At 40.6% G+C, this 24,368-nt stretch overlaps 1 protein-coding gene across 1 annotated transcript in view; it reads left to right on the top strand.

Moving 5' to 3' along the window:
* Positions 1 to 24,368, top strand: part of HUNK (hormonally up-regulated Neu-associated kinase) — an 86,594-nt gene that overhangs the window by 15,195 nt on the left and 47,031 nt on the right. The window contains exon 2 of the mRNA XM_075133151.1: positions 16,174 to 16,466. Coding sequence (XP_074989252.1) covers positions 16,174 to 16,466 — 293 coding nt within the window. The remainder of the gene's footprint in view (positions 1 to 16,173; positions 16,467 to 24,368) is intronic.

The following is a 24,368-nucleotide window of genomic DNA, read 5'->3' as shown; positions in this document are numbered from 1 at the left end:
TACAGACTAACACGGCTGTTACTCTGAAACCTGTCATTCTTTGGAGCAAGAACTTGGAATTTGGCAGGGGATGGGAAAAATCACATACCTGACATAAATGTTTGTGAAGCACTCAGATACTGCAGTGATGAGCACCATAGAAAAACCCATGAGGAAATTAATAATTCTTTTGTCAGAGCAAGATTTGTGGTGGTGGGCCACATATACATTAAACCTTTAGGCTAAAACAAAATATTGAAGAGCTGCTCTTTAAGTGAGGACTGGCCATTCTGCGCATGGAATGAAGCAGAGGTCCTGTGGAACAAATTCTAGGTGATCGTATAATTTAAGATCGTATAATAACACAGATGTACAAGGGGGCCAAATTAATGTTCACCAATAATTTTAATTCTGCTTAGGTTTTGAGTGCTTGACTTTTCAGTTGTAATAATGTTCTTTTAATGTAGTTTTCTTGTATGTAATTTTTATTTAAATTATTGAACAAATGCTTATGTAAATGTGAAATACTTTATCAAATAATTTTATTTAGAATATAATTGGAAGGATTTTAAGTCAAGGTTACAGTAACTTCAGTAGGAGTTTTGCTTGAATGAGGACTGTAGGAGTTGGCACTTTGTCAACACAGTGTGGCGTAACGCATGTTATGGAGCATTTAAGGATTTTAACATAAGGCAGGATAAACACCAGGCTGCTGATGTTCAATCACCTGTTCATTATTTCTTATGTAATCAACTGCTCGCAATGGATTCATCTGGAAAATAACTAGTTTCAACAGGAGCCTATTACAAAGCTGAACTCTTCCTTCTAACCCCCTATTGTTCTATGTTTCATGTTTGGAGTAAGTAAAATGGTCTTTAATAGTCAGAGAGGCTGCTCACTATTCCAATCTGTCTTCCAGGAAGCTTGTTTTAATATTTTTCAGCTGTAGCTCTCACATGTTCTGCAATGATCTGAATTGATGCACATGTGGCAGTTGCTTATCCTCTTGAGATAATCTGCTTTCAAGTTTACATTCAGCAGTTTTAAAGGCATCGCTAACAGTGCATGTCAGTAGTGCTTGCTTCTCATATATACCATCATAATTTTAGTTATTGGTGGCAAATGGGGGTAATATCCAGTGTTGAGATTAAATTGACACCAGGTGTAAGTTTTTGTGTGATTCTCACATCTGGGTCCTTGTATTTGCTCTTGAAAGCTTTGTATTTTTAACATTTTTAATGAAGTGTAAAGCTGTGTGCCTGGTTTTGGTGGCATATGTTAAATATAAATGTCTTGTTAATTAAAGTGTGTCCTGCTCTCTTTGTCTCAGAATGGGCCTTATTCATCCCTGATATATGCTCTTGAAGTTATACCAGGATTGCTTTTGCACTGGTGAATAATGGGATGCTTCTATTTATCTTCATACATTTCAGAAGACATAAAGCAACTCACTTATATTCCCCCTTCCCTTTGCAAGTTGTGTGGTTATCCCAAACTCAGGAAAATGGAAGGTAATAGCGTATAGCATTTATCTTATTTAGGGGGATGATGTAAATTCCTAAGTCAAGCAGCCACTTAAATGTTGTGACAAACCATCCTGTAACAAGTGAATTGTAATAGTCTATCTAAAACTGAGTAGTTACATGTTGTATAAACAGCAATATAAAAAATGATCTGTTAGTTATTATGTTGATTACACCCTTCTCCAAGTTTTTCAAGGGAATATCTACAATTATCTGAAGCGTGTCAGTGCCAAGGTGGAAGAGGAATTATGCAGGGTAGTCTGGGGTGTTTCAGTAGGAATAAAGGGATACAACAGAGCAAAGGAAAACTTGCATTGGCCTTCAGAAAATACTTCTTAACAGCGCGATTTATTTGTCTGTCCAACTGTTTCCCATGGGAAGTGGTGGAAGATTCAGTACTAGGGTTATTTAAAGCTGCATTGGACAACCTCTGTCCACCTCCATTGAACACTTTTTGAAATTTGAAATCAAATCTCAAACAAGATCGAGATGCTGAAATCTAATGTTTTGAGGGTAAACATTTCAAATAGACAGTATAAATAAATACATTGGCTTTCTTATCCCTCCCATCAGTAGCAACCTCAGGAAGAGGCTGAGGGTTGTATGGTCATAAAGGTTAGAGTTGGAACCATCTCCTAACTACTGTAGTGTGTCTCAAACACTTTCCCTAATGCCTTCTGAAACAACATTGTCTGCTGGTGGGCAGTGGGTTACAGCCTATGACTCTTCTAGCTGGCTGGTTCAGGAAGTGCCAATAAAGTGAATGAAAATGCTTATTTTGGTATATTTCCTGGAATCACTGATCTCAGTATGAGCACCAGTAAAAATGTGTGTCCACACTAGGGGTTTGTACTAATTTAATCAGACCTGTTTTAAACTGATATAGCTAAAACAATACAAAAACTGTGTGGACCAGCTCTTAATGAAGGGAACTGAGTCTAGCCCTTCCTTCACTATAGGGGAGGTTAATGCAGTAAAGATCCTAACAGGGCCTGTGAAGAGGACTACCTGTTAAAAAATAAACAGAAAGCTGAAGTTGCACTTACTAAATAAAGATTCCTTTTTTTATGAATGCTTCACTCCCTTACCCTGTCCTTAGAAATGATTTTTAGTTTTCGATCATGTAATGCTGTTCTTTCTTTTAGTATAGGATCAGAAATGTTAGTGCTTTGGAAAAGGTTTCCAAATGAAGAGACTAGAAAAGAGTAATACACAAATAAAGTTTCATGGCTATCTGCCCTTTTTTTTTTTTTTTAAATATAAATCTTCCATATTCGGTTTTCTGTGTGTGATATCCAGGGAGCTGTGAGAGACAGAATATGGAATCATTGTGCTGCCTTGAAACACTTCTCTTGGTTCTCAACATTTGTGAACTTTCTGTCACTCAAGTTATAACACCACACAAATAATGGTGCTGAGACTTAAACCTTCTGTGCATCAAAAGCAGAAGCATTTATTGCTCTGGTAAGTGTAAGTTTTCCTCTAGAAAAACTATAAAGCTACATCAGTATTAAAACCATTTATTATATGAGGGACCCTGACTCTTCTGCATACCTAGTTATGCATTTCATCACTGAAATGTGAAACTGGGACAGTTTAATGTGTAATGTATTACAAGTCCATGAATGTGGATATTAGAAGATTCGTAAGCAGGGGCTCTCATGCGAGGGTTGCTGTTAACGCAACATTATCATCTGGTATCAGTTCTCTATTTTTGTTTCCCTACATGTAACTTGAGAGCCTCATCCATCTCACTATGACAGACAAAATTGTAAGCATTAAAAAGGCAAGTTTTACTTTATCAGAAACAGCTGTGTAGGATATGGTTCATTTGTGACTGAGGCATAAACGACGCTTTGCTGTATTTTAGACATAGCTGTTTTATGTTGTTCTTACAACTTAAAAGGGCCAGGTTTAGTTCAAGAGGACCTCTGTTTTGTAACAGTTGTCACACTGGCTTCCCCCATGACCAGTCATGTGTAGCAATCAGTTTGGTCAACACAGAATAGGGACCACACTTGCCTTAACAAGTTTTCCATCTGCCATGGTGATCACATATCACTCCTCATTCATTTGTGTAACAGCCCCTGAAAATTCCTTTCCTCTGACTTGATTATACTTTGTGCTCCAACTAGTTTTCTTGCTGAGTGACAGAGTATTATAGCAATGTGAGCTTTACCTTATGTATGGGGAGAAATCTTTCTTTGAAAAATATTCAATATTTGGAGAGTGATATTTGATGAACACTTTAAATTGCCAGGCAAATCATGTTGTTTCAGACATTCAAGTGTGTGTTTTCTCCTTGCTTTGCCTAATCTAGGGCTTAAGGCTGGTTTTGACAGGCTGGTAAGGATTTCCTGTCCAGTCTATATCATTATGGAGCCATCATTTATTTTTGTCTCTGGCCTTCTTCCTTCTTGACTTCCATCCATCTCTGCCTAATCCTAGTCTTCTTGTATATAGCCTTAGATACCCAAGAGGTGAAAATTTGCTGATGTCACTGGGGACACCATTAGGGCCACCCCATTCATTGGTTGACCAGGAGAGACTGAGAAGTCAATGGAACGACCTTCTGTCTAAGACTGAGTAGATCTCTTCCATGATTCTTGACTTGTCCATGGAGAGTCACATCATCCCTCTCATACCCAGGTTTACAATGTAGCAGCGCGAAATACTGCTTTCCAGTCTACTGGGCCATACACTGGCTATGTGACACCAAAATATTGCAACTCATTGCTCCTGCATCAGATCCACATATTCGTGGATATTTGTCAGTCCATCAGAGTGGAGGCAAAACAGACAGTGATTATACTTGTGGACAAGTCTGCTTTTGCAGATTGCTGTTGGCCTGGCTTATCTCTGTTTTCCTTGAAATGAACAGCTAACCTGTAAATAGGGTGAATAAAGAGTTGGTTAACTTTCTGTGGATACTTTTAAGGATTGTCTGCAATTTCCTCAGAAATCATAACTTGAAGGATGCATAAAAACATAAAGCACTAATATTTATTAAGGAGACTTGTTGCTAGGAAAAATATGATGTTACACAGGATGGTCGAAAAATCCCTTAGAAAATTGTAGTAAAGGGATTCACAAAATATGCCACTTTAAAATTTACAGACACAAATAGTTAATAATGCTGTATGAATTGGGTGCTATAAACCTCAGGGTATTTAAGTACATGCCTGACTTCAAGCACATGAGTATTCTTGTTGATTTCAGTGGGCCTACTCACATGCTTAAAGTTAGGCATGTGTTTAAGTACCTTACTGAATTGGGGCCCTGAGGCAAGAAGTCTTACTATGATACAGCAAAACTCTGAATTCCATCTCTTGAGAACAGATCAGTCACAGCTGGATGTACACTTTTCACATTTTGGCAGCTTACATGAAAGGATTTTCTTTTTTGTTCGAACAGTGGCAATGTCAGTCAATTTCAGTAATGGATTTGCTTGAAAAAAAATCCATGAATCTGCACACCTATCTTTTAAGACCTTGGAACCTGTCATCTGAAAGACAACATTTAGCAACAAGTAACTAAAGACACCACAGAGCCTGAACAGTCTACTAGAACAAATGGTAAAGACCCAAAACTTAATGAATCTGACATTTTCTAATCCTTCAATGCTTCTAATTCATTTGTTGAAAGCAGTAGCCATTTTACTGAAGAAAAATCTGAGTAACAGAGACCTACATTTTCAAAAGTGACAACTAGTCAATTTGGGTGCCTCAGTGTTTGGGTGCCCAACCTGAGATACCTTAAAAGGGCCTGATTTTCAGAAAGCTCTGAGCATCCTACAGTCTAAAAATCTGGCCTTTTTAACATGTCTCAAGTTGGACACCCAAAAATCACTAGTCAATCCTGAAAATGTCAGATTTTTTTTTAGTTAAAGTAGTGTTAAATATAAAGCAAAGCTACAGGTGATGTAAAATATGTAGCCTAAAGAAAATATACAGGGCAAAAAAGGGCATACATCACAAAGACATGCTTTGTGTGTATCTTAAAAAATACAAATGGAGATGAACTTACATAAATGTTTGTAATATAGTCTATGCTTACACGGTGGGCCTCTTTGTTTCCCTCTAAACTGACTCAAACCTCTAAGAAGTCCAGCCACTATAGAGCTGCGTATTTTACCTCAGTCAGTAAAGGTTCGTACTTTCAGATCTAGAGGACCTAGTTCTCTGCTTCTCATAAACCATCCGGGGGTGCCGTGCTACATCTACATCAGCCCATAACTGCAGCCCATGAAGTTTCTTCTCTCAAGTTATATTTATTACTTAGGGCCAAATCCTACAATGCTTATTTGGCCCTTACTAAGACATACCTCCTTTTAATTCTGTGGGAGTCCTGCCTCAGTAAAGGACTGCAAGATTTGACTCTTATTTGAACTTATAAGATAAAGTATGTGGGATAAAGGGGAGAGTCATTCAAAATTATTTTTACTTTGTTAGGCCCCTAGCCTGCAAATGCACGTGCGCACTTTTACTCAAAAAGAAAAGGAGTACTAGTGGCACCTTAGAGACTAACCAATTTATGCTCAAATAAATTGGTTAGTCTCTAAGGTGCCACTAGTACTCCTTTTCTTTTTGCGAATAGAGACTAACACGGCTGCTACTCTGAAACCTGCTTTTACTCAAGTGTAAAGTTACACATATGCTTAAGTTTTTACAGGATCAGGGCTTAAGTGTGCCACTGTTTTTCTTTTGGTAGAGGGGAGACTCTTAAGCATCTCACCTCAGACCCTATCCACTACACCCTGACCCCAGCCTCAGGGCCAGTCCCTCCAGGGATTTCGTGTTCTGCAGCCAGTAGAAGATGCTTCCATTGATGTGCATTACACCTTCCTGTCTGACAACCAAACCTGTTTTTTCCATATACTAGTGCAGAGTGTTACTGACTAGCCACTGGAATGTTTTATAAGAGGTTCCACGTACTTATTCAGGTAGAATGAGAGCGTGTCTTAACTGAAGCAAGTCTTTGAGATTTGTCATGGAAAGTTATGTAGAGGAATTGGCATTTTTAGTGTAAAAACATCTCAGATAAAGCTTTAGCTGCTAAAAATACTAATGCCTTCTAGCAATTTTGTATGTATTTGGAGATCAACTCTGCAGTGAGCTTGTCTTCCTTTTTTTTTTTTTTAAAAATAAACTTTTTTTGTTAGCATCCTACTTTGTGATGGAGTCCAAAATTTGGTTTCCCACCAGCAGGACATTTCAAAGATGCCATGACTTGAATTACTTATCGAAATAGGACTGAGGTTTAGGCATAAAGAATACAAATTTTTTGGCAGCAAGTTGCTAGCATCATGGGGTGTTTATATAGAACTGGCTTAAAGAAAAATCTGTCTCTAAATAAGACTGAGCCCCTTGTTTAAACAGAGCTATATTGCTTTCATGCTAGCATAGAACAGTTAATAAACAGTTAGGAAAATACCTAATTAGCTCTGTGCATTTGTACTGTCCCAGAAAATATTTGTCTTCAAAAACAGAAGCACAACTTTTTGGCTCCCATTTTTCCCCAATTCACTGTTTGATTCAAAAGGAAGGGAGCAAACAATAGCCAGATATGACAGTGGCTGGCGCACCCAGAAAGTCGGGGAGAGGGAACGGCTTTCTGGCATACATCCATTGAGCACGTGGAAGTTCCTCATCTCCAACACTATGTAATAGCTCAACTGCTGGGCTTTGGGTTGGTGTCAGAGGGTAGTACCTGATCCAGGCAGCGTGCTTCCCTCACAACCTGGTAGATTCTGTGCTGGGATTTCAATCAGGAAACGGTGAGACTGGCCCAGGATAAGACACTTTTGTTGGACTCTAGACTGGGCCAAGACAAGATGCTCTGATGTAGGGGCAAGGCATTTTGAGCAGCTGGGCACTGGATGTGGAACACCTGATTAGGTGAGATCAGAGGAAGCCTGACTGCTTTCAAATCTAAATGCAAGACCTATCTGTAGGATAAGACATTCCCCCAGAAGCATTCCACACTTTGGGAGATTGGGTGGGGAGGAAGGAGAAGGTAGGATGGAAAGAAAAGCCTCTCTTCTCCTCCCCAGACACATACACTGGAGACAAAGGAAGCTGTGAGAGCACTTCCATTTCAGGCATACTCAGTGCTATCTTTACAACAACTGTTGTATGGCGTTTAGATATGACCAAAGAGGAGCATTTCTGACAAAGAACTTTTGGGCCAAGTTTGTCCCTGATATAACTCCATTGACTTCAATAGGACCAGTTAAGCTAGGGATTAATTTGGCCCCTTCCTTTCCCACTACATGCCATCCTCAATACACACTCACCACAATATTTTATTGCCACAATCCCAATAAGCAGAATTTACTCATATGATGTGTCACAGCACAGAACAAACTTCAGGAAAGCGAGTGATTCTAACAATATAATTCTGAGAAACTGAAACCCAAATATGGCCTGTTACTCATCTGTGTATCTCAAAACACACAGTAACCCAAACCATTTGTTTGTTTGCATGGCAAAGATTTAACCAGAAGTGAAGTGTGGGATGTCAAGAACTACTGTTTCTACCGATTCACTTTAATCTCTTGCTTTATTATTTATTAAGATTTCTGCCATGATACACCTTAAGGACTCTGATCAGGGCTCCATTGTGCTAGGCACTGTGCAAGGCACTGTGCAAACAACACAAAGACAGTGTTTCAGAGAGCTCCCAGTCTAAGGTTTGTGAGAGCAAATAAATAAAATAAAATAAAAAGAAAAGACCTTCCCTGAGTAGATTTTGAAACCTTAAATTTGTTTTGTTATTTAGCTAATATCTGTGGCACATGCCTTTTCCTTTATAGGTGGGTGAGGTTTGCAACATGTCGGGGAGGGGGGAGGAGGGAATGGTGTATAGTGAATATGTAGGGCCATATTCTACTTATCTATACTGTGGTAAATATGGAGTAACCCCACTGTAGTGAATAGGATAATTCCATATTCTCCCTAGTTTAACCAAGAGCAGAGATTGGTCCTTCAATTTTCTTTTACATGGTACAATATGAGGACGCGGGGGGCGAGAGGAACATGTATGTTCTCTATATAAAATATCAAAACAAAAACAACCTACCTCATGGGAGGGGACCCTTGCTGACCCCTTGCACCAATGGGGTTTTTCTTTGAGGAAAGGAAAGAAACACAGGAAGGAGAGCCACACAGGAAAAAAGAATAGAGTAAAAGGGGCAATAAAAAAAAGGAATGGGCTAGCCAGAAACGAGAGACAAAAGAGCTAGAACTTTTATAGGAAAATTCCCAGATGCCAGGGTAGGTGTGTATTTTATTCTGTTATTTCTTTTTAAGTGTGTGCAGGCTTATTTAAACACAGGTTTCTGAACAGTCCATGTGGTCATTTCTTTTTTCCCCTCCATCAGTTGCTGGCTTCATTTCTGCTGATCACTGCTTGCAGTATCTGCTCAGTGCTCCCCCATTTCTTTCCATCTCTCTCTTCTGGTGGCAGTGATTGAAATGTGTTACTTCAGTGAATGCTGGTTAGACTTTGTTGCCCTTTGGCCAGGCCTGCCCTGTTCATGGAAACAGGTGAGAGTGGGAGGCGCTATGTAATCAGGTGTTGCAGATTCAAGATCATGATTTTATAAAATTAAGTCAAATTTTATTTTGGGCCTCTTCCCCAGACCAATGGCACTGGCCTGCACTGGATTCCAGATGTTAGATATGTATCTTCCAAATGGCTGTTTGAGCAGTCCCACTCTCGCCCCATTTCAGGGGATCTTTAGGAAATGTTAACACATGCATCTTAAAAGTATCCTTTCAGGTGGTGGGTGCCAGGGTGGAGCCGCTGGGGTCACAGTTACACACATCCACTAGCCCAGTGTTTCTTAAGCTTTTGTATTGGTGACCCCTTTCACACAAACCACAAAGGAGTGCACCCCCCTCCCCTTATAAATTAAAAGCACTTTTTAAAAATTTAACTCGATTATAAATGCTGGAGGCAAAGCGGGGCTTGGGAGTGGAGGCTGACAGCCCGCGTCCCCCCATGTAAAAACCTTGTGACCCTCTGAGGGGTCATGACCCCCAGTTTGAGAACTCCTGCACTAGCCATACCCCTCCAGGTAGGGGTTGTGTAGGTATTGGGGGCCCCCTGTTTCAGCCCAGGAGTTGTAATAGCTTCTGCAAAAGGGGCTGCAGAACTGCTACTGGCAGAGAGAAAGATTCTGTCCCTGCAACCCCTCTTTGCGGCACAAAGCCTGTTTACTCAGATTGTGTATTTTACCCTATGGGCCTTCTTTCCTTCTTCACATGGAGCCATAAATCCTGCCACCTTCTTCCCCGCAGTCTGTGCCATTTGCATTTTCCCATCCAGAGTCTCCTTTTCTCTTGACTCTCTTCCCCACATCTCCTTTTTCCACTTCCTCTACAGAGTGTCTCAGTGCTGTGCTCTTTGACCTCCCTGCTGAAGTAGGTGTATGCCCTGAGGTCAGAAGCTGGCCCCTGGGCAGGAAGGCATTCTAGCAGCCTGTGGCTGGGGTGGGGCAGCAGGCTGCAGAGGGTTTGCAGGGGTGTCACTGTTTAGAGTGGACTGGACTTCTGCAGTGCAGACGGGAGGGAAAAATGCATGGGGCTTGCTTGGCCTAATGTTCTTTACAGTGAGCTAACAGGGACGCCTTATGCCAGGGGAAAACCAAACCAAGGGAGAATAATGGAAGCATCTAATAGCAAAGCACCATATATGTAGGTATTTCTCTGGTGCCCTTTGCAGTAACTTGGTGCTAGGAAGGAGGATGCACTCTCTCCCCAGCCAAGAGAAAAAACAGTAGTGGTAGTTTCCTCTGAGCTGGGTGACTCAGTCCTCCTTATTCTTAACTTATTCCTTTCTCTTTCTCTCACTTGTGTGGGGGTGTTGCTGAAACAAAGCTGCCAGTGCCTCCCTTGTCTGCTTTACATCAGCCATGGCTGTTAGACTCTTACATTATAGGCCAAATGCAAGGGGGGCAACTAATGTGGACGGGATGGAGCTGATAGAACTTAAATGTGAGGGAAAGGTGGCCCAGAATGAAGGGATGGACTTAAAACAACCCTACAATTCTGTCTGAATAGGTGGTGTGCAGTCATACCAAGGGTCTGATCCAGCACCTGCTGAAGTCAGTGGCAAAGCTCCAATTGACTTTAATGGTGCAGGATCAGGGTCCAAATTCCTAAATAAAAGTGAAAGAATATGGCCAAGTTGCTGTCTAGGAGTCCCACCTTCACATGGCTTTCTCTGCCTCCCCATAGCAAATATAGTGAATGTGGGAGTTACACATGTGCTCAGCAATGTGCCTTTATATTCAATGAATTAGGGATGACTTGATAGGAGTGAGAGATTATTCACAATACGCCTCAGACAACAGATTTATGTTCCATGTGGTTAATACTTTGTATCTTTCAATTATGAAAAATACCAGCATCTTTTCTTCTGCAGATGTTGTTTCCTGCTGGTATGATACAAACCAGCACATAATCTTTCTGTATCAATGAATTTGTTTGTCCTTAGCTGACTAACTCTTGTAGTTTGCTGTTTGAATAGTTTACACTAGTCTATGTTATTGCTCTTATCTCATTAGGTAGAGAACAAGCTGATTTCTTGGTGAATCACCGCAGGCTTTTAAAAGTTGTTAAGCTCTGATTTCCTGTTATCTTACAATGAAATGATTTTTCTTTAATTTGACGTTAATGTGTCAGGAATGTAGCTTCCAGACCTTTATTGGAGTGTTGCCACAGTCCTAGGCTATACGTTTCACCTGTGCAGCACTTCACTGTATCTTTATACTATAGGCATTCAACTTTTTTTTTTTTTTAAAGTCAGCCTTCTACGTGAATAATTTATCCAGATAATTTAAGGTCAGTAGTTATTTCTGATTAAGTCAAACTTAGTGCTTAATTCTTCAGTTTCTTATGAACTTGAATTAAATGGGAATTTTGGCTGTGAGAACAGTAGTCAGGTCTTTTTTGGGTCTATTTTTGTTGTAAAACTCTCAGATCATAGCATTCCCCCTCCGCTCCCTCAAAAAAAGTTAATGAATTTAACCTTTTTTATCTGCTTATTTAATTAATGTGAGGCTAGTTATACCTAGTGATGTGATTTAATCTAATTACAAGCAATTTTCATGTTTCTAGTCTAACAATTCAAAGCATTTATTTATCATAGCATAGAATGATAAAGCCAATGTTCTCTAGGTTGGTTAAGAAGTGGGCTTAGAGCGCTTTCTGAATAAGGCAGAAAGCAACAAATTTCTAGGTCTATTTTTTTTCTTCAAGATAGAAATAAGCATTTCTTTATATCCATTATTAAATATTATTATATGGTGTGAAGGCCACTATGGTTCCCACCACATATGGCCTAGTATGCAGAGAAAAAAACCCTTGTAACAATAAAGTATTCCACCCACAATAATTACAAACACCTCCCCATACACCTTACCACCACTCCCTCCTAATGTGGAAGTAATGTAGGCTGTGTTATATTTTCTGGAGCTACAGGCAAGATACCATCTTCACAAGCGAGTGAGAAAGCATTTGCAAAAGTGTTTGTGATACTTCTTGGGGATACCCAGGGTTGTGTGAGGCATATCACTACCACCTGACCTTCATGTGAGGAAGCTTTGTCTGTGCCTGCTGTGGATCAGTTCCTCAACTTCAGCAGCCACAGTCAACACAAGCACTGGCTTCCAGGCCTCTGTAGGCCCTGCTCTTTCTTCGCAGGTCAACAATAGGCACACTCCAAGCCCTGAGTCCTCTGAGCATCTCCCTGGAGTGGCCAGCCTCTGATCTCCAGAACACTCACAATATGTGTAGGTCCTCTGTTCCCAAAGGTACAGTACTCCACAGCTTACCAGTTACATGGTAGAGTCTGGCTCCACTTAACACACAGCACTTAGATTTGATTATAGAGAAAGCAAGGATACATTTATTTAATAAAGAACAGAGATTCAAATGGTAAGCAATGTCACAGTGTGGCAACTCACCCCTGCTGCACCTCCTGCTGGTCTCTCAGGGAATTAGCTCTTCCAGCCTCTGGAGCACTCCTGCAGGCCAATGTCCCGCTTGCCACTGGCCCCCATGTCCCTCCCAGATCCCAGTGCCCCTTTGTCCCAGGGTGCTGCCCCCTGGCAGTACCCCCCCAGGCTCTGGGTCTCCCCTCCCCAGGGAACCCTAACCCACTATTCCCACCTCAGCCTTTGGCTAATGCCAGTCTCCACTGAGCCCCCACACACTGGGGTGGACTGCATTGTATAAGCCAATCATCACAGGCAAGGGGAGTTTGGACCTGCTGCCTCTGAGCTGCCCCCTTTAACCCCAGTACCTATCCGGCCTTACACTAGGCCTACAGGGTTTCCAGGCTGGAGCTCCCCAGCCCTTCTCCACCTCAGGTACTCTGGTACACTCCCCAGCAGCCAAGCCAAGCCCATCTCCCTCCACAGCTAAAGGAGACTCTCTGTTCCTGGCCCACTGCCCTCTTATAAGGGCCAGCTGAGCCCTGATTGGGGCGTGGCCACACCTGAGCCTGCTTCCCCCAGTCACCCTGGGAACTGCTTGCTCCCAGCCACAGCCCTCTTCCCAGGCCTGATTTCAAGTCCTTTAGGGCAGGAGTGGGTGACCACACTCTACAAGCAGAAATATTAGAAACAAAGAGTTTTTTTATAAAATCAAATCATAACGTGCTTTCTAGAGCCTAAACTTAACTAACAAGACATTGTCCTGTCATAGAGAGCAAAAGCTCACCCAAAATCCTTCCAGTGTATTACAGGCTGTGATCTTCTGTTCATGAAACAAGCACATTGTCCTCTTGCCTCCTCAAGGGAAAGATCCAGAATATGTCTCTGTCCCTACAGTTATAGTCCAAAAATCCATTGTCATTACTTGCGAACAGGGTTATACCCTGTTGCTTGTGTTTGCCTGTCTAGACTCTCCCCTGGAGACTTTGCAATCACTTGATTAGCATTTTGCTCAGACAGTAAATCGGTGTTCATTGTGAAGCATACAATACTCAGTTTACATGTAGACAGATACATAAACACATCTTGCCTGAAAGAAACCTGTTTCTCACCTTTTGGTGACCAGCCCCAAGTCAGAGACCTTAAGAATATAATGTTCAGTATATAGACATAACTCCTTACATATTATCTGTACTTATATTTCACAATGATTATGAGGAGCAGTGTGACACAGGCTTTCATTGGAGACCTTACGTGACATTCTTTGGTGAACTACTATGTAGATACTAGGGGATCCCTACGCCCCCATGCCCTCTGCCAGTTGGCACCCAGAGGTCCCTGGATCACACACATACTTAAGTAAAACAATACAGAGAAGTCTTTTCCCCTCAAGCAGAACACATAGCGGTTGACTGTGGGAACCAACAGAACCACTGGCTGAAATTATAAGCCATATGCTGATCCAGAGAAAGAAAGTTTTAAGATATCTTAGGCATTTCTCGGTGGTCCATCATCATAGTATCTGACAGCCAAATACAGTAATTAAAATTTGCATACTTGTCCCTAGTGGACTTTAATATTTGTCTCTCTCAGGTATGGTGTATATTTCTAGTTTGTGCCATCTTGTTGTAATTCCCTGTCTTTGGTTAGTGCAGCCCCTGCATATCTTGAAATATACTCTAACAATGGTTAGACTTTGGCTTATCCATACCTCTTCCAGCAGTTGGCTTCACAAATGAACCCCTTTGACTATATTATTTTCAGCTCTTGAGAGCTTCACTTTGGGCACGGTTAGCTGCATCATCTCAGAGGAATGCAGCTGTCTTCGTAGTCTGTGAACAGAGAGGTGACTTCTGTGAAGGGTCCAAACCTGTTGAGAATATTTGTACTAGGGCTTTGTATTGAAACTGGAAGCAAACCTGGAGCCATTGGAGGATATGTTTTTGGCACTGTTTCCAGGTAGGAAAGTGATCTTATGTGATCTGTATAAGGTACAAAGAAAAGGAGTACTTGTGGCACCTTAGAGACTAATAGATTTATTTGAACATAAACTTTCGTGAGCTACAGCTCACTTCATCGGATGCATGCAGTGGAAAATACATGTTCTCTGTGTATATAAAATCTCCCTACTGTATTTTCCACTGCATGCATCCGATGAAGTGAGCTGTAGCTCACGAAAGCTTATGCTCAGATAAATTAGTTAGTCTCTAAGGTGCCACAAGTACTCCTTTTCTTTTTGCGAATACAGACTAACACGGCTGCTACTCTGAAACCTGTACAAGGTACAGTATACTTGTTGCCTTAATCATCAGCCCCAACTACCATGAGTTATAATAGTTTAGTTGGCAGGCAGTTGAAAGTATGAATTACTATGGCTAGATCATCATCCCGGAGGAGGGATGGACATAGTTGCCTGCTAAGCTGGAGGCAGAAGGAAGGTCATTTTCACTACCATTACTGTCTGGATTAATGACTAGTCCAGTAAAACTCAGATACTTGTCCTGCATTGATTATTTCTGCTCTTAATAGGAATAGACAAGGCAAGGTAGTGCACACAAGAGTTGCGTGTGACTCTCATACAGGCACACAATAATGCTGTTTGTGGCACATGTGTATGCCACTTTGAGGGTACAGATGCCACATTTCACACGCTTGCCTGAATTTGGCCCTATGTAGACAGGAACCTTTCAAATAAACTACGTATAAAATTTGTTGGCATGCAAAAACACCAAGCTCTTTTTTCTGAAAAGTTAACAAGTGTCGCAGTAGAAATGGTTAGTGAGCTACTTGATTTCAGTGCATGAGTTAAAAGAACTGTTGTTGCAGAGGAAATGTAGAACATGAGGGAAGGACTGAGCATAGCCTTTTGTTGTTCAGCTGACATATGTTGTTTAATCATTGGCTGGTGCTAATGACCTGGAAGTCTGCAGCCCTATGTCTAAATGGGAAAGCTTAAGAATTAAATAAATATCTAAAAACACGAAGCAACTAAAGGGGTGACTGGGTTTTTACTACAATGAACCTGCCAACACAACAAATAGAACCAGTGCCTCTCAATGTGTAAAACAATGGCATCATAGAATGCATCCAAGGCTTTTGTTCGTGGAAGACACAAGTGGTTATTGTGTTGTGGAGGTAATAGAGAGAGTGGTTTTAAGTGTATATTTTTTAAGAGATTGTCAAGGTTGACCAGGGGCTGGAAGCGGTGCTCTTTTTTATTTTTATTTATTTATATATTTATTTTGGAGTACATAACCAGCTACTTTTCCTTGTTTGGTTAACTTTTAAGAAACTTGTGCTGGAATTGTGACATCTCAAAACGTAAGCCCAATGCCATACGCATGTCTAAATCACTTACAAAGGTCACATTCATGGTTGCATGTAAATCTGATCTTCAAAAACTTCTGAGCAAATAGACAAGAAGAAGACTAAGTACAGCATGTTCAGACTAAGCTTTCAAGTCTGCTTAACGGAAGTGTTTTCGCCCCTTTGATAGCCATATTTTTGCATCAACTTTTGTCTGTCGTCCCATAAAAGGAGCTGGGAAAGCAATTAGGTCTCAGTGGAAAAAAGAACAGCTATTTCTCTGTGCTTGGCTGTTGTGCCCCAAACAGCTTATCAGTTGGTACTTACATCCCTTGATTTATTTTGAAGTTATTTGTACAAGGTCAGAGCTAATAAATCATTGGTCTGTATGATGTCAACCATGCCTCCTTTGTTTCTTATCAGGTGGCAGTGAAAGTTATTGACAAGAAGAGAGCCAAGAAGGATACCTATGTCACCAAGAATCTGAGACGTGAGGGGCAGATCCAGCAAATGATCCGACATCCCAACATAGCTCAGCTGCTGGATATATTGGAAACTGAAAACAGCTACTACCTTGTCATGGAGCTGTGCCCTGGAGGCAATCTAATGCACAAGATCTATGAGAAAAAAAGACTGGAAGAATACGAAGCACGTAAATATATCAGGCAGCTTATTCTAGCAGTGGAGCATCTTCATCGGGCCGGGGTGGTTCACAGGTAAGGTAGAAATAGCTGCCTGTGAGAATTTACCCAGGAGCATTTAAATGATAATTTATATATTTATTATTTTTTTTAAACTTTGATATAAAATTTTCTTTTCAGGTTTGTAGCTAATCTTGATGTTCCTCTTATCCTAGACAATAGTGAGCATCTGCCCACTTGAGCCCCAGCAAAGTTCTTAAGTATGTGTGCAACTTAAGTAAGCACGAGTAGTCTCATTGATTTCACACACTGAAAGTTATGCACGTACTTTGCTGAAGCAGGGCCCTACTTCTACTCTTTATAGCTCGAGCTTTGCATCTTCAAAGCACCGTACAAACATAAGTTGTCTTCCAGCCATCCCTGGAGGTAGGTAGGTATAGTCTCACTTTAAAGATAGAGATACTGCAACACAGAGAGGTCAACTGACTTGCCCAAAGTCTCACATTGAGCTAGTAGTTAAAACTGAATTAGAACGTGGTAGTTCCTACTTCTCTACTCACTCCATTAGATTGTGTTGCTTCCCAAAACTTCCACATGATTTAAAAATAAAAAAAAACACAGAATTTGGCACATTTCAGTCCATGTCACAATCTCTTCTGAGGATAAATCCAGAATTGGCATGGCAAGAGCATTGCAAAGAATCGAGCAGAGCGCTGTTAGAGAGGAAGGATGATCTTGTTAAATATACGTATGGGTTCAATTCTTGGCTCTGCCTCAGATTTCCTGTGTGACCATGGGCAAGTCACTTAGACCCAGGCCCTCCAAGGTATATAAGCTTCTAAGAGGATCTGGGCCCTAGTGTTTCTAGGTCTCAGTTATCCATCTGTCAAAAGGGGGATAAATATAATTCCTTTCTCCCACTTGTTGTCTGTCCTGTCTATTTGTGTTGCAGTCTCTTTGGGGCTTACGGTGTGTGTATACAGCATTTGGCACAATGGGGCTGATCTCAGCTGAAGTTTCTAGCATTACTGTAATATAAATAAGTGTGGGAAAAGTTATTTCCTCTACTGGTTTCATTGCAATAATTAGGTAAATTGAATGTACTGACTCAAGTTGAAATAGAGCCATAACATGGAGTATTGTCCTTGCCCTTGTGAAAAGTGCCACAATTGGTCTGGGCCTTGATTTTTAAATTTTTTTTCTAAAAGTATAGGCAGGAATTGAGGCAGCACAGTATCCCTTCACACTGCATTGAGGTCCACATTGTGCCCTTCAAGGATAAAAGTCTCAAGTGGGGGCTTTGGGCGAGGAAAACTGCAAGGATTTCCTCACTGAGATTCCTGTGTCATCTTTTTCTGAGGGGGAGGGGTTTGTGTGCCCCTCCTGTCCTCTTGTGTCCCCCTTGTGTCCCTCTCCTGCTCCAAAACCTAGCTGATCTCAAGGATTCATGGGAGGCCAAGGTTATCCATGAAGAGACTCAGTGGTGGCTCTGGCCTCATTTCCCCTCTCTCAACTCCTCACCATCACACATCAAAGGGAGTCATGCTGCTATGCACCATCTGGCTGCAGCGCCCCCAAAGAGGGGAGATATGACCTGGGGTATATTAACTTTTCCAGACAGGTTTCATGGGACTGAAAGGAGGAGGACTCTTCTGCACAGAGAACTCTCCAGGGGGGCTAGGGAAAGTGGGGGAGCTGCCCTGGAACCACCCAAATTCCCATCTACATGGAGGGGCTGAGCTCCATGCATGGACGTGCAGTTATTGGAGGGCATGATCTGTCCCATGACATTAGTCTAGTGTTTCCTTAGAAGAAAAAGTGCCACCTACTGCATGACTAGTACCAATATACTGCCTATAACTTTTCCTTGGAAGTCTCCTATAGTAGTGACCAAGTACTCCAAGTAGTGACCAAGTCCAAACCTGCTTAACTGATACAATTTGGCAGGATCACAGTCAGTATAGTTGTAAGTATTTTCTGTTGAGGCTTAACTATTCAATATCTTGTCTTTCATTAAGAATGTGATATTTGGAGTATCATAAAGAGACAAGAAAGCCCACTGGAAGGATAATTAGAATTTGTTGCATTGGATCTCTGTTTGCATAAGAAAGAGAAATGCTAATAGCTGCCTCTGGAGTTGTCATTCAGCCTGTTGGGCTTTGGGCTACAAAAGCTCTGAAAATAGACTGCTCAATCAGAAGCATTAAAAAAGCAAGAAAGCAAGCAAGAAAGAAAGAATCAGTGCAGAAGTCTGATTCATTCTCACCCTGAATGCAATGACAATATTCTCTTGTTGTTGTTGTTGTTATTTTTAAAACTGTTTCAAAAATAGCCGCACTCAAATCTATTCTGTGATCTGTGGGTGTTCACATTCCCTGTTTGATAAAGAAAACACAGTCGCTGGGATCTAATGTGGGCTGACATTGTTGGTGCCCCTTTCAGAACTGGTTCTTTTGATCATTCATCCTCTTGAATGGAGATGGGCATTTAAAGCAAATAAGTAAATTGTTGAATATTTTGTTCCAAAAATTCACCAAATTTGTCAGCTAAATTATTTACTGAATATAGTCACAAATTATTTTCCCGGTTCTGTAAGCTGGGTGAAAAAAATTAGTTAAATAACATATTTGAAATAGTATAATGAAACTCAGCTAAGCTATCTGATGGATAATTTACCGAGATCCACTGATTATGATAAAGTCTCGGTATGGTGAGAAATCACTCTGATCTCAGGATCAGATATGGGACCCTGAATTCAAAGGAAATGTGTCTTTTAAGAGTATGGTGACATGCAAACAGTTTATAATTCAGAAACTCCAAGCAGCCTCATTTATTTTAGAGATAAGTAAATTGCTTGTGTATATGTATTGTAAGTGATGTGTGTTGCCACAGACACATGCTTTCCTACACCTTTCTGAGGCCAATACTGACTGTGAAGGATGTAGATGGTAAACTCCTCAGTGCAGGGACTGTCTTTTCCTGAAGGTGTACCCAGCACTGAGAACTCTCTAGCTGCTACAGGAATACAAGATAATATATACCCTAAATATAACTGTGTAAAAAAATTGTGGATCATTGTTATGATGAGAAGAGCTGGTTGGTTGTTAAAATTGTGCAAGTAGCAAGCTCAAATATGATTCAGATAGGAATCTTTATCTTTCCCTCTGACAGAAGAAAACAAACCCAAATGGCAGTATATGGTGAAGCTTTCTCTTTTCAGAGGGTGTTTACACAGGCCTTCATGCTGTCAAAAACCAGGATGAACATTAAGCCCCTTGGGAGCGTAAGGACAACAAAGAAAATGAAGTGAAAGCCTGGGTGCTTGCAACAGCATCCCACAGGAAATTCTCAACAACCTTTTAAAAGTAATTTTAACAAAATTCAATCCTATTCAGTGCAATTACTGTCAGAATGTCAAAGAAAGGAATTTAATAATGTACTGGGAGCAAAGATAGCTTTCTGTATACCCTGTTTTTTCTATCTTTTTTCTTCATGGAAATATATTCAGACCTTCTGTTAGGATTGTGCAATTTAAAAAGATCAGAACTGTTGAAGACAAGAGAAACATATATGGATGGGAATGGAGTATCTATATTTTTTCATCCACTCCCCCCCCACCCCCCACCCCCAAAAAAAAAGCACATTGAGAAAGAGTAGAGGTAGAGTCCTAGGATTTGGTTGTTTAGGACATCGTAAGATTCGTGCATTGACACCCCTTGCTTGATGTGTTAGCTTTGATAACTTTCATCCTATTAATTTTAAGTACAAGTAATCCGGTGGCTGGTGCAATATTTATGACAAATCTTTGCACTAGAAAACAATGTGTCCTTTTGAAATGCAAAGCTGGTTTGTCTTTCTATTTTGTGATATATTTCAAAGTTGCCATTAGTCATTCTCTGTTGGAGCACAATGTCATTAACAAACTAAGCATTGCTTTAAGGATGTCAGTCCAAATTCCCTTTTCACTTACATTGATACTGCCACATTGACTTCAATGGTCTTGGGCACAATGAATATTATTTGGTAACGAAAATGGTCTCTTTGGAATGTATATAAGCATTATAACTGACACAGATCCATGCAGTCTGCTGCCTATTTCACCTCCAGCTCTTCTTGTGGCTATAAAGTGGTTGAGGGTGCGTGGATTAGTGTTGGGTTGGTTCTTTTCTTATCTTGTGATGGAGAAGGTAATGCAGGATGCATCCACCATTACTGCTGCTTTGCAGCTGCCTGCTGATAACAAAACATTGGCTTCCAGCAAACACATTGACTCCCTTCCCCCCACCTCTCATAAAAATAAAATGCAAAAGAAGCCTGAGTTTTGCTGTGTGACACCTGCAATGGTTGTGAATATTTATAAACTTATTTTAAGCTGCCCAACTAAAGACTTGAACTACTGGCTGGAATAAGGATATCAAAAGTTGGCCCTAAAGTTATGCAAGAAACAAACAAACAAACAAACAAAAAAACCAAAGCAAGGAAATGTATTTTCAAAACCAGGGAATGATGACAGCATGTTCGTAATTTCACAGTGCAGGAAAATATAAATATACTCTATTTCTCGGTATTACAGTAACATAGCTTGGTCTGTGCTGAAGGTCTGACCATTTCTAGACCTTAGTAACTAGCAGTATTGCCAGCACCAAGTGTCGTCTCAGCCCCTGCAAAATCAGGAGATTTCAAAAAAGAATGCTGGGTTCTTTTACTGAAGTCTCCTGGTTTCTGAACCTGGAGGGTGCACCCAGGCCATGTGTTCAAGCTTTTCACTCATGAAGGCTGGAAACTTGAAACAAACCAAAACATGAAAACTGATATTTTTCCATAATCTTATGCCACCACTCCAGGAACCTAGCCTTTAAGCAACACACCAGAAAGCGTGAAACTCATGCCAAAATTGCAAAAGTCGCAAAAATTGCAGCATTGACCTTGATCTTGCAAAGATTTCTGCACGTGCTTAACTTTACACACGCTGGGTAGTCCCATTGATTTCAATCAGGGCCAGATTGGTTTCTGTGTCCGTCCATAAGTTGTATATGCGCTGTGTGTCTTGGCCATTTTAAAAGCACCCTTGGTCAGAGTAGATTAGATGTGTGTTTGTTTTTATTTTTGTTTTTTACTTTCTGTAAATCAGCACAATACGTTTTCCTACTTTCTCTCTCTCTCTTACAAATACAGCTTTGAGTGTCCTCAGTTCAAATGAATTATCATGAACCTTCTCAGCTGAAGATATAATTTGAACACACATATTCACTCAAAACTGAATTAAAGGAGCAGAGCAAAAGAAAACAATAAAGAAACTTCAATGCAATAACAGTCAATCCTGTTCCTGGAGGGTGAGCCCAAGCCAGGCATAAAACCAGCTGTAATCAAACAGAGATAAATAGCATGTCAACTCCACCTCTCCCAAGGCACTGACCTATTCATTCACTAATATTCTATTCTGTAAGTGCTCTGTCTGCTAGGAAAGGGCCACACACTGACTGTGTGGCTCTTTTCCTGAAAAATTTCCCATCATTACTAACACCACTGCAGCTCCGTTGAAGCATCAGAGGTCAAATGCCAGAGACTGCCTGGAGCCTTAAGCACCATGTTATCTAAAGCTGCTTAGAGTAGGTCTGTGTGGTATAAATGCTGGCGGGTGCCTTGTCTATGTTAATGCTAACACTCATACAGCATAAGCAATGGTGGGATATCTTCCAGCCAAAAGATATAGTGTAGACAAGGCTCCTCTGGGGTACTCTGCTTCCTTCTGCAGCACCTCAGACATAATTTACTTGATGAGAAAGGCGTGTCTAACTAACTGGAGCCAAAGTTCACTTGTTGGTAGATAATAAGCTGGATGTTTTTAAAAGTTATTTTGTTGTTGATTTTGAGTTCATCCACTGAGGTTAAAAAAAGAAACATGCACTCACTGGGCCTGATCCAGCATCTCCTTTGGTAAAACCCCATTCACTTCAATCACTTTTTAAAAGTGATATGCTTGTAATAATCTAAAATGGAATATTAATGAAAAAAATCCTTGTTGGGAACTATCCCTTTGAAATATAAACAGACTATAGGGACAAGAAGGGGACCGTACCTCAGTTACTACCACTTTCTATTGACCATATTCCTTTTAAAATATTCTCCAAACGTACCCCTCTCCAGATTTGCTATATTGTTGTCAAAAAGACTGATGCCAAGGGTGTGTATGCATCTCCTCCATGCATATTGAACAGGGTCATTGTACACCAAGTGGGCTTACTCATTCACATGCTCAGAGTCCACATCCCTGAGAGCAAAAATGACTGTGGGTGTCTGGCTTGATTTGGCAGGGAGGTGGGTGTTGCATTGGTTTCTGATTTTACTGGTTTGGGTTTTTGTTCTTTATTTCAAAGAAGGATTAAAAAGAAATAGAGCAGCTGTCAGGTATAAAAGAGGCAATAATCATTTCCACTGTCATAATGCTGAATTGTTCACCAGGTAAGGGCCGGTCTACACTAGAAAATTAGTTTGACCCAGCTACGTCACTCAGGAATACGAAAAATCCACCCCCCTGAGCGATGTAGTTAAGCCAGCCTAAGTCCCCATGTGGGCAGTGGTAGGTCAATGGAAAAATTCTTTCGTCAACCTAGCTATTGCTCTTGGGGAAGTGGATTAACTACAGTGATGGGAGAATCCCTCCTGTCGCTGTAGGTAGTTTCTACACTTGAAACGCTAGCGTTTAAAGTGTAGGCAAGCCCTAAGTAGAAGTATACTGATCTAGTTCACAGTGCTGCATTTTAAAAAACTTTCAGATTAACAAATTAGTGGTACATGTGGACTACTAGATCAGTTACCACTTACCGGTAAATCTGTTGAGAATGCAGATATATGGGTAAACAGCATGGATTAACCAGGTCTGACTGCACTCTATGGTATAGCCTGTCTATTTTTAGCTACTTTATTTTTCTCTCTGTCTATGACACTTTTACTTTATTTGTTTTTATTTTTCTTAAACTTTATTTCTTTTACATGTCTTTAGTTGCATGTATTTTTAGTCTTTCTATTCTTTCACTCATTTATCTCATTATTCTAATTACCTTTGTGGCTTTTTTATTCCTTCTGTGGGCGTTTTGTCTGCTTTTCACTGATTTTCAGCTTTCATTTCATCTAGCAATTCTCTCTCCTTTTTAAAAATCTTACCTCTTTCTCGCTAATACTTTGTCTTAATCCTAAAACTTCCTTTTAAGTTCCAAATCATTTCTCTCCCTGTTCAGAGATGTAGTATTGTCTAGTACTGGACAATTCACTTTACTGCATGAAATTCTGTTTGCTTCTGCTGATTTCATACCAGATCAACCTTTTTCCTGGTGCTTTGCCCCTGTTAATTCCCAGTGGTCAGTATCTACCTGGTTGTTAAGCATATGACAGCCTCTCTGAAAGTCTGTGTGTACAGGCTATCAGACAAAGAAGAAATGAGATGTAGATATCTAAGGCCCAAAGGGTAAGGGCTATAATTTTGGAGAGGAGACACTGTATTCTTTATAGGTTTCAGAGTGGTAGCCATGTTAGTCTGTATCAGCAAAAAGAACGAGGAGTCCTTGTGGCACTTTAGAGACGAACAAATTTATTTTAGCATAAGCTTTCGTGGGCTAAAGCCCACTTCATCAGATGCATGCAGTGGAAAATACCGTAGGAAGATATATATATACAGAGAACATGAAAAAATGGGGGTTGCCATACCAACACTAATGAGAGTAATCGATTAAGGTGGGCTATTATCAGCAGGAGAAAAACAACTTTTGTAGTGATAATCAGGATGGCCCATTTCAAACAGTTGACAAGAAGTTGTGAGTAACAGTACAGGGAAAGTTAGCATGGAGAAATTGTTTTTAGTTTGTGTAATGACTCATCCACTTCCAGTCTTTATTCAAGCCTAATTTAATGGTGTCCAGTTTGGAAATTAATTCCAGTTCTGCAGTTTCTCTTTGGAGTCTGTTTTCGAAGTTTTTTTGT

This window comes from Caretta caretta, chromosome 1 (assembly GCF_965140235.1).
Source record: "Caretta caretta isolate rCarCar2 chromosome 1, rCarCar1.hap1, whole genome shotgun sequence".
NCBI lineage: Eukaryota > Metazoa > Chordata > Testudines > Cheloniidae > Caretta > Caretta caretta.
Note: the sequence above shows the minus strand (reverse complement) of the source record. Positions and strands in the feature narration are given on the sequence as shown.